This window comes from Rhodamnia argentea, chromosome 10, assembly GCF_020921035.1.
Source record: "Rhodamnia argentea isolate NSW1041297 chromosome 10, ASM2092103v1, whole genome shotgun sequence".
Taxonomy (NCBI): Eukaryota; Viridiplantae; Streptophyta; class Magnoliopsida; order Myrtales; family Myrtaceae; genus Rhodamnia; species Rhodamnia argentea.
The window spans coordinates 19,089,402-19,100,398 of record NC_063159.1 but is presented as its reverse complement, the minus strand read 5'-3'; the positions used below and the strand labels follow the sequence as shown (position 1 = coordinate 19,100,398).

At 41.9% G+C, this 10,997-nt stretch overlaps 1 protein-coding gene across 1 annotated transcript; it reads left to right on the top strand.

The window, feature by feature from the left end:
* The first annotated feature begins 8,058 nt into the window (after positions 1-8,058).
* LOC115747679 (GDSL esterase/lipase At2g04570-like) lies at positions 8,059-10,420 on the top strand. Its single transcript, XM_030683922.2, has 3 exons — positions 8,059-8,513; positions 8,626-9,115; positions 10,139-10,420. The coding sequence occupies exons 1-3, from the start codon at positions 8,148-8,150 to the stop codon at positions 10,330-10,332; spliced, it is 1,050 nt and encodes a 349-aa protein (XP_030539782.1). The 5' UTR covers positions 8,059-8,147; the 3' UTR covers positions 10,333-10,420.
* Positions 10,421-10,997: the final 577 nt, after the last annotated feature.

Below are 10,997 nucleotides of genomic sequence, written 5' to 3'. Positions count from 1 at the left end.
TCTAAAAGATGTAATGCGTTGGAGAGGAGATTATTAGTGATTACATAGTCTCAAGGGCATTGACTGGAGTCTCTGCGCATGCAATGAGAATGTCCTTGTGGCATCATGGGCGTCCGGAGAAGTTCGATCCTAGACGCCCACTATTGAGAGCAAAAGAAGAAATTTCATGAGCTCAAAACTAGACTGCGTTTGGTTGAACTTTAGAGAGAGATCTTTATAAAAATGTAAAGGATGTTAGGTTAAAGGAATTTTTCGAAATGCAAACAATATTTGATAACCTGTAATTTAAAGGTGTATTGGGAATCAACTCTTGTTTAAATGATGTTTGAAAAAATCGCACTTTGTAAAAAGACTTCTGCTATTTTTTGTATAACAAAAAAAACCTCGAACAAGAGAAGGGCTAAGGCGGCCAATGCCAGATCTGGCCAAATTTGGCTCGTTGGCGGCCTGAGCAATTCGCCGATGACGTGTCGCGAGGCGAGGCCATTTTCATAATTATGAACTTTTAGCGAGAGCAAAGTTGGCGAAAAGAACATATTAGCATTTGAAAAATGCTCGCAACTCCAAAGTTCTTTCGAACCTGCCTTGTGCTAAAGAGATCTTTGAAAATGCGATTGCATCTCTTGAAAAGTTTTGTCAAACGCCATTTGCCTTGGGCCACAGGCCTTTAGGCATAAGTCTCCTGATTGAGCTAACTATTGGTCAGGATATTACTTATTAGCTTTTAAATTCAACAAGGTTGTCTCTCAAACATTAGAGAAAAAAATTTCATGGGGCAACTTAATATTGAGCTCATGTCTTATCTAATTCATGATGTCAATGAGTATTTTGTAACCCGATTTATCCTTTTAAAAGTGCTTTCACGTAAAAAAAAAAAAAGGTAAATATGAGACAAAGCAAAGTATTCCCAGGGAAGATTTTTCGTGGAAAAGGGCAATGGGCATTGCAACTGATGCGAAATGATGGAAGCCAACGAATTTTGTAATGGAAAAGTATAAAAAAAAAAGTCATAAATATATTGCATTGATACGAATTTAGTCATAAGCTTTTCAATTCGATCAATTTAATCCTAAATCTTTAGACGATTTGTCAATTAATGTAATCCATCCGGCCAATTTTGATATGAAATCGTTGACATGGACAGTTGCATCTTACGTGGCATAGCCGGTACTAACATCCATATTTTTTTATTTTGTATTACTTTTTTTTTCCTTCTTTTTTTTTTCCCCAATTGTGTGTTGACAAGGGCCATGACTCCCTCCCAGCCACATGCGAGGGGCTCACCGCATGTGACCTGCGAGGGCAGCGCGGCTCTTGCCTAGATCTTGGTGAGGGTGTGGAGGCCCTCACCGGTGGCTCGTTATGGTTGACCAACGACCTCGTCGACGAGAGTTATAAAAAAATATTTAAAAAATTTTAACATTTTGGCCTGAAATCATTGACATGGGCAATTGCATCTTACGTGGCATAGCCGGCACTAACGTCCATAATTTTTTATTTTTTAAATAATTTATTTATTTATTTTGTATTACTTTTTTGTTTCTTTTCCTTTTTTTTTTCCCCCAATTGTGTGTTGGCAAGGGCCATGACTCCCTCCCAGCCACATGCAAGGGGCTCACCGCATGTGACTTGCGAGGGCGGCGCGGCCCTTACCTAGATCTAGATGAGGGTGTGGAGGCCCTCACCCGTGGCTCGTTATGGTCAACCGGTGACCTCGTCGACGAGAATTATAAAAAAAAAATAAAGAAAAGAAAAAAATGTTAAAAAAATTGTAACATTTTTGCCTAAAATCGTTGATATGGATAATAGCATCTTACGTGACATAGCCAGTACTAACGTCCATAATTATTTATTTATTTATTTATTTTGTATTACTTTTTTGTTTCTTGTCCTTCTTTTTTGTTTTCCCAATTGTGTGTTGGCAAGGGCCATGACTCCCTCCTAGCCACATGCGAGAGGCTCACTGCATGTGACCTACGAGGGCGGTGCGACCCTTGCCTAGATCTTGGTGAGGGTGTGGAGGCCCTCACCCTTGTTATGCTTGTTGACACCCGATTTTTAATCATCTTTTTTTGGATTTATCTTTGAAAATTCATAAAAAATTCACAAAAAATTAGAAAATTGCAAAATCAACTTTGGTAGCCTTGGTCAAGCTCGAGGAACCATTTTTGATCAAAAAATAATTTTTCATATTTTTTGCATTTTTTGATATTTTTCAGAAAATAGGAAAATACCCAAAAAATCAAGAAAAATACCATTCGAGGTCACAAAAATACAGAAAAATAGTCAGTATTTTTATTTTATTTTTATTTTTACTTTGACCTCTTAAAATTTGAAAATTTCAAATCGGATTTGTGTGTTCCTTCACAAATACAACCCACAAATTAGACATGAAAATACCATTTGGGGTCATTTTATTTTTCTTTCTTCACTATTGAGGGTTGTGACATGATTCTCTAGCATTACATTTCACATTCTGATCCAATTGCGTGTTAATTTGCTCAATTTTGGCACTAGGGACTTAATTGCACAAAAATTTCTTTCATTTTAGTCCCTAGAAGGCCAAATTCAAAATTAAATTTTCTTGAGAGACACCCATGGAATCCCAAGACCCCTAGTCTATAGTTTTTGACCTTCTGAATCTAATGGCAGGCTCAATTGATGATAATTCTTTCATTAAGGACTCCAATTTTACAGAAATCAATTTCGGATCCTACTCAAAATTTGGGGTTTTCACTCAATTTCAAAGGAATTTTTCATGAAAATCACATCTTTAGAGACAATCCATGTTGGGAAAATGATTTTTGTCATCAATTTCATGGAAAAATGCTAATTACGGCCCCGATTTGGCCTTCATTGCATGAACCGGGTCTGCCGGCCTGGGCGAATCCGACCCGGAGACCCGAGATCGTTCATTGTCTTCCCCAAAGCTTCACCGGCGCAAGAGAGAGGGGGAATCCGTTTTCTTGAGTTCGTTATTCAGCGACGAAGCTTCGGGAAGCTTCTGGAAGGACCGGCGGTTAGGAGAGAGCACGAGGGGAAATTAACAAAAGGAAAAAGAGTGCTCGCAAAGAAAGGGGAGAGGAGATTTTCGGTGCAGAGAGGACGAACAGAAAGAAAGAAGAAGAGAGGGAGGCGAGGTTCATTTTCATGGAGAGGAGGCCATTGGAGTTCCGCAACTCGGGAGCCGGGAGCTCCAAATCCGGGAGATCTAAACGACGCTAGACCACGCCATCACCTTTGCTAGCCACGTCTCGACCCTAGGAGCGGGCTGATTCCGGCCAACACTTCTGCAACTTTTGAGAGAGGTGAATCCCGTCGCCCATTCCCAAACTCGCTCTTCGGTATAGCTTCGATTGAATCATGTCGTCTAGGCTATTTCAAGTTAGATGGCTGCCGAACTCCTTCTAAGCAGATTCTCTTCTCCCGTTTGCACTTTCTTTGCATAAAAACCGAGTTCGTACCCTCGCGTTTCCAACTCAGTTCTAAGCTCGCGAGATCCGTTTGTGATATCTTCGACTCGTTTCGGTAATCGGGTAAGTTTCCTCAACTTTTGTTGGTGATGAATAATCGATTGGATGATCCGAGGCATGTTAGAATAGGCTAAGATGAAGCTTCGTCGGGAATTCATTTTTTTTCACTGCGTTGGATGCACGGGTGTAGGCTCGTTTGAGTATGTTTCTGGTGCAAAGATGAAGATATGTCAATGCAAAAGAAATGAGGAATAGATTCGTATTGAAATGACCGAGTTTAACAAGCGTTTACATTGATTTTTCAAGCTCGCCGGAAGTTGCGGGTTTTTTCGCCGGACGGCCGGAAGTTGGAGGTCGGTGTAGGTTAGTTCCGGCTTGTCGTTTGGGTCAAACTCGGGATATGTGGATGTAGGATAGTTGAAAAGTAGAATGAACGAAAAATCGAGAAAGAATCGGGTGGTTTGGGCTTCGGAATCGAATTCCGGCGAGGCGCCGGCCAGGTTCGCCGGCGCCGATCATCTTCTCGGGCGAGCTTGTTGACCGGTCAACTAAAGTTGACCGAGTCAACGTCTACGTGTCGCCGACGTGGCAGCCGCGTGGCAGCCACGTCGGCGAGCTTTTATAACAAACCAATTTGATCCGACGGCTCATAGGGCGCCACTTGTCGAGATCTCTTTTTTTTTAAAAATAAAATAATTTTTTCGAAATTATTCCTTTTTCAGAAAAATAAAAATCCGAAATTTGTGATCGCGCGGCCCAGGTTCGGACACGTGTCACCATTCCGATAGTTGGATCGAATTTTCGAATAATAAATAAAAAATCATTTTCGGAAATGAAAAATACTTAGATCGAACGGTCACTTTTGGTCGCACCATTCAATCTTGACCGTTAATATTGGTATTCGTTTTGAACGGCGGGGATAAAGTCTCCTTCCCATCTGAGCCGTTGATTCCAGTTGTGTGATCCGACCGTCGTCTTCGCGCCACGTGGCGAAGTATTGAACGTCGATTTTTTTTAGGCTGGATTTTTTAAGCGTTCGGTCGCCAAAATGCAAACGGCGCCGTTTTTGGGGAGCGCCGGTCCGGGCGTGGGTCCGGACCAGACAAATTGGTCCGTAGACCGGGTTGACCCGGTCTAATAAAAAAATAAATCAAAAAAAATCAAAAAAATCATTAAAAAATCGAAAAAAAATTAGAAAAAATTGTAGAAAATTCCCAAAAATTCCAAAAAATTGTCAAAAATTGAGGAATGGCTACAATCAACTAGCCAATCCTATTTTTGAGATTTCTTCTTCCGATCTGTTCAAAAATGACAATTTTACCCTTTAGAGGGTAATTTGTCCCCAAAAATTCATAAAAAAATTTCAGAAAATTCCAAAAAAATGTCGGAAATTAGGAAATGGGTCGGTTTAGGTGGCCAATCCTATTTTCAACACTTTTTTCACTCCGGATCTTTTCTGAAATGACGATTTTGCCCCTTTCTTGGCAAATTGTCCCCAAATTTTCTCAAAATTACGATTTTGCCCCTCAAGGGCGAATCACTTCCAAATCATTCCTAATCCTCTTCTTATGCTTTGAATGTCCCTTCCCTAAGCTGATAGGGCTATACTAGGAATACCACGCCGATTTGATGCGATTTATCCGTACGTTATGGATTCCTTGATTTGCGCATTTACTTTGATTGATTGTGATTGCTAGGATAGTCATTCCCATCTGCATGAACTCCTAGATTAGGATCCGTGCCCCACTCGTCTACATGAAATCCGAGATTAGAAAAATTCACTCAACTTAGGTACCAAAAGGGCGTCAATTAAGATAATTGACGTAACTAAGTCCCCGAACCCACTTCTCCGGTTCTCGCAGAATCGAATAGAAACTCCCGACTATTCGATAGGGTTTCCAATCGTACCTTCCACGAAACGATTGGTGGCGACTCCGAGACATGCACACGTAGCACATGTCACTAGACCACACCGAAAGGTCGATCCGTTTTTTTATCCTCCGTTGCGATTTGGGTAATGGGCCTTGGGAGAGGCCCGCGTCCGAAGGTCCACACGCAACTAGACCCGAAGGGCGACCCATTAGCCCACGATCTCCCGCCGACGAGATCGAGGGTCGCGACAATGGTCGACCAACGACCTTGTCGACGAGAGTTATAAAAAAACAAAGAAAAAAATACTTAAAAAATTATAACATTCGTCCACGTCAACATTGGGCATTTCACATAGAATGATCGGCGTCCATATCGGTGATTTCTGGCCAAATTTGACTAGACAGAATACATTGGCAAATCGTCAAAAGATTTATGACTAAATTGATCTAATTGAAAAGTTTAGAACTGAATTGACACAAATGTAATATGTTTAGGACTTTTTTGGTACTTTTCCCGTCTACTAATTAAAGTCAAACACGAGACAACAAAATTATCAAAGAAATCAATGAGGAACAATGTGAGAGGTGTACGTAGTTCAATCCTAGTCAGTACTTACTCTTCAGGAGATCCAGTCACAAAAAAATTCCATTAATCAATCATAGAAGTACAGAATTATAATTGTTCGTACACTGAAGTGTCAATCCACAATGTTTAGCCCTACGAAATTACTTGATAAAATAAATCACGAAGAAAATCTCACAGCTTAAAATACTTAGATATATATTCTTAACACTTCCCTTACACGTAGGTTGGACTATGATCTAAGTTCAAAGCATGAAAATATGTTAAGGAGTAGACAAATAAAGGCGTGGATCTCCTGCTCTGATCTCATGACAGACTTTGTGGGATTATTGTCAAATGCTTTAAAAGCTTGAATTATTTGATGGAGGGACATTTCATGGAAGAAAATGACCCGATTGGAGTTAGGGTTCTCCGCACAAACCATGGTACCCAGAGTTTCTGTTGTACGGCTAAAAAGAAGTCAAAAAAAACACAGAGTGGTTGTTGTCTCCTACCTCTGACCAGCAATGACAGACAAACGAGCCCCAGTATCCCACCAATGCATCATTTCGCATGAAGAAAGCGAGCCCTAGCAGTAATGTCAAAATGCCCCTGCAAGAGGAATTCGAATCCAAAATGGGAAAGCGAATTGTTAGGAAATAGATTTAGGTAGGAAGCACCAATCAATCTACATTCCATTCTCCAAATCTGGTCGGGTTTCATGCACGCGTTCAAGCTCTCGAAACATATAAATTAACCCCTCCTCTCGTTTGTTTCGCACGTAGCGAAGGAGGCTCCATTAATGGGCCATATCAAGGCGCCTCCTTTTCTGTTGGAAGACTTTCGAAGATCTCACTTACGTTCCAAGGTTTCTCCCCCCTTCTTTTTTTTGTTTTACCCTCCTCTTTTCTGGTCCTTTCGCTGTCGTGGGCGGTTGCAACCACATGTTGATGCCATTAAATCCGAGGTGTCCTCTTGTGGACTTTGGTGCCCAAATGTGGTGTTCCTCTCTCGGTAGAGCAGTTGGGCAAAAATCAGCCGCTTTGCCACCTCACAATTGCGAGTCATTTAATGACTTTTGAAAAGGGATCGACGCGCTTAAAAAAGTCTTTCAGAAGGGTGCATTTTCTTTCTTCGAGCGCCCTCCTGCATGAACAGCTTCTTTCGTAACGCGATGAGCTGATTCCTGCATCAATGGCCTCCTCATCCTTTCTGCTCTTGCTTTTGCACAAGCTTAAGACAAATATGGGGGTCCGTCGCCGATTGGTGAATCGTTCGGAGTTTATGGATTTGAGCTGGGTAGTGAATCTTCGAGTTCACTGAGCAATAAAAGAGAGAATGATAAGACTCGCAAACTTTTTTTTTTTTTTTTGGTCAAGAAGAGACTTGCAATGTTGATATCTATTTTTGTGGGGTTCGCTTTTTCAAGAATTTGTGAGTCGCAATATACTTTTACTCTCATGGCAATGTAAAGATTGTTATGCTAGCAAAACCTTGACGATATACATGTATTCTCCTTCAGGAAAAGTACAAAAAAAAAATTTAAACCTATTTCATTTGCATTCATAAACCTTTTAATTGCATCAATTAATCATAAACAGTTCCAAATTGGTACCAATTCAATTAGTTCGGTCAATTTAGACCGAAAATCGTTGATGTGGATGACAGCCATCTCAAGTGGCACGACCAACTTTGACATGAACATTTTTTTAATTTTTTATAGTTTCTTTAAGAAGGAAAAAAACTAAAAAAATTATGAAAAGATATCCACGTGTTGGCCGTGTCACATAGGACGGCCGACATCTACATCAAGAATTTCCCATTTAAATTGTCTGGATGTACTAAATAAGTACCAGTAAATTTATCTAAATTTATCTAATTAACAGGTTCATGACTGAATTGGTACTAATGAAATAAATTTATCTTGTTTTTTTAATACTTTTGTCACTCTTTCTTCCGTCTGCCATTTCGGTGTCTGAACAAACCCTAAAAACATCTTCAAAATAACGTGCCCCACTCGGCACAAAAATCAAACTCCCTCAGGCCCAACCATTAAATCATGCCAAGTACGATCCAACCGGTAGACATTTAACAATTCCAACGACCTCCCACGCGTACAGACCCTGCCCAACAACTCTTATTTATGACCAAGACAAACCCCCCTCAACACCGCACCGCAGCCCTCTAATCTCCCCCCCCTCAAGCACCACCCTACACAGCAAAACGAAGAAACAAAGAAATATGGCCCTCGCCAAGTACGACTTTGCCCTGTTCCTGCATTTCCTCTGTTTGGTCACGGCGACGAGCGGCAAAGTCCCAGCAATAATCGTGTTCGGAGACTCCTCGGTCGACGCGGGGAACAACAACTACATCCCTACCATCGCTAGGAGCAACTTCCAGCCCTATGGTCGGGACTTTTACGGCAGCAAGCCGACCGGGAGGTTCTCGAACGGCAGGATCCCGTCGGATTTCATTTCGGAGGCCTTCAAGATCAAGCCGAGCATTCCCGCCTACTTGGACCCAGCTTACAACATATCGGACTTCGCCACCGGAGTGACCTTCGCCTCCGCGGGAACGGGTTACGACAACGCGACATCTGGAGTGCTCGTAAGTCTCTCTTCTTAAGATACCATATGTAGCTAGATCGACGCATCTGTTTAGTTGAACCATTTTTTAAAGTGGCATTATCACAATCGCATGTTCATGTTTGGCCTGCAAGTCTGTGATCCCCCTGTGGAAGGAACTCGAGTACTACAAGGACTACCAAAGGAAGCTAAGATCGCACCTCGGGCCGAGCTCCGCGAACCAGGTGCTCGCTGAGGCGCTCTACATGATCAGCATGGGCACGAACGACTTCCTCGAGAACTACTACACGATGCCGGGCCGCCGGTCGCAGTTCACCGTGAGCCAGTATGAGGACTTCCTCATCGGGATCGCGGAAAACTTCGTGAGGGAGCTCTATGGCCTCGGGGCCCGCAAGATATCGCTCGGGGGGTTGCCGCCGATGGGGTGCTTGCCGCTCGAGAGGACGACGAACGTGATGGAGCAAAACAGGTGCGTGGGGAATTACAACAATGTGGCCTTGGAGTTCAACGGGAAGCTGAAGGGTCTGGTGGTGAGGCTGAGCTCGGAGCTGCCGGGGATCAACTTGGTGTTCTCCAACCCGTATTACATCGTCATGCACATCGTCCGGAAACCTGCTTTCTACGGTCAGTCCTCTTTAATCAGCTCTATTCTAACGTACATGTACGTATAACTTTGCGTAGTCAACATTTCGGGCAGGTGGTTGTGTGCCATAAAAAGCATTAATCACAATCAAGAAAAGAATTCGTCTATGTTGACGGGTAGACTAAAAAATCTAATAAAAGCCAGTTAACTATTCATCTTCTCCGCTGACAAAAGCTTAAACGGTTAGATAGAAGTATATATAATTGAGGAGATAAATTGAGCTTGAAAAGATTTGAACTCAAGATATCGTGCTTTGATATCATGTAAGATTTTGAGGGCCCGTTGTCAAATGTTATAAAAGTTTAAGATATTAAATAAAAACGTGATTTGATATTTAATTATTTTATCAAGAAGTTCAATTTCTATGGATCGAGATATTAATGTGTATGTTGCTTGTGGAGATTGGGAGGGAGAGATACATGAATCCGGCATCAAAACAAGTCACGGGACAAGGGGTGGAGATGGGACCCAAAGATGTACTATGTAGGCACGCTTAATTTTTTAATGTATGCGTCGCTCTTGAAGCTTATTAGATATGTGCAGGTCAAATAGCATTGGATTTCACACGACCTCGACTTGTATATATATGTTCTGGTCGATCCGGGGGATTCCAAGACATTTACACGAACAAGGTTTAATTACGCATTTATCTAACAGGAGGTCCCGAGTTCAAATCTTATATGGCATCAGAATAAGAGGTCCCGAGTTCAAATCTTTTCGGGAACCCCATTTGCCTCCCTCCCCAATTATATATTTGCACGCGAAAAGATCAGAAGCTTTAAAATAGTTGGGAGTGAACCCACATGTTGATGTGGTCAATATCACATAGCAAGTTGCTCTGACATTTACAAGTATATTAATCTCGTGATCTTGGTCTAGAAGAGCTCAAATTGATTTCGAATCTCATCTCGTCTAGGATGCTAGAAGAGTATTTTACATTAGTCCCCATTATATGTGTGTGTTCTTTTGCCAGCACAATTTCCCACATTCTTGGATGTTTGTAGGGTTCGAAGTTACGTCGGTTGCATGTTGCGCGACGGGATTGTTTGAGATGGGATATGCATGCGCACGGGACAGCCTCTTCACGTGCCAAGATGCGAACAAGTACGTGTTCTGGGACGCTTTCCATCCCACCGAGAAGACCAGCCGCATCGTCGCCGATTATGTCGTGAAGACCGTTTTAGCTAGATTCCTCTGATCACCGGCCCCACACTCTCTCCGTATCCATGTACAATAGACATCGTATGGTCTACGTATAATAATACGATGTATGACTTTTTTGTAGAGTCTACATGCTCTTTAGTGACTATGTCTACGTGATCTTGTGGGTAGTGTAAGTGCTTGCGTGAGTGGTGTTGGTTGTAATGCTTGGTAGTAGAATTCTATGGTGAAGCCGCCCAAAAGGAAAGGAGAGGAAAAGGTGGACTAGGTTGAGCTTTAGAGTTTAGTCATATTAAATCCGTGGTTTCATATAAGAGTTATTGGCCTTGAGAAGTTGCACAAGTCACGCAAACAAATTTTTTCCAGATAATTGAGTATAAGTGCAACATGCTTAGAAGCTCTATGATAACATTGAAGTCGTTGCAACTTGCGTGAACCAACTACCTCAAGATTTTGCAATCCTTCATAAATTTGATAACCATTTTTTGTAGCACACGTGCATGTCCGAGCAGAAACTTTACCGGCATCCGTACTTCCTCATTTCAAGATTCTTGACAAGTGGATCTCAACATTCTTGACATGTGGAGCCCCGCGCTTGAGTTTGTTCTTTATGTGCAAAGAGCTGTCCTGCAAGATTCCGTACAAGATTGTCTCAACTTCTGAGTCAGATACATCATATACATCCTGCACACAGACAAAAGA

What these genes read in the sequence shown, in the direction of transcription:
- LOC115747679 (XM_030683922.2), top strand. Translation starts at nt 8,148, where the DNA reads ATGGCCCTCGCCAAGTACGACTTTGCCCTGTTCCTGCATTTCCTCTGT. An exon ending in ACGCGACATCTGGAGTGCTC is followed by an intron (nt 8,514 to 8,625) that starts GTAAGTCTCTCT and finishes TTGGCCTGCAAG; the next exon opens with TCTGTGATCCCCCTGTGGAA. An exon ending in CCGGAAACCTGCTTTCTACG is followed by an intron (nt 9,116 to 10,138) that starts GTCAGTCCTCTT and finishes GGATGTTTGTAG; the next exon opens with GGTTCGAAGTTACGTCGGTT.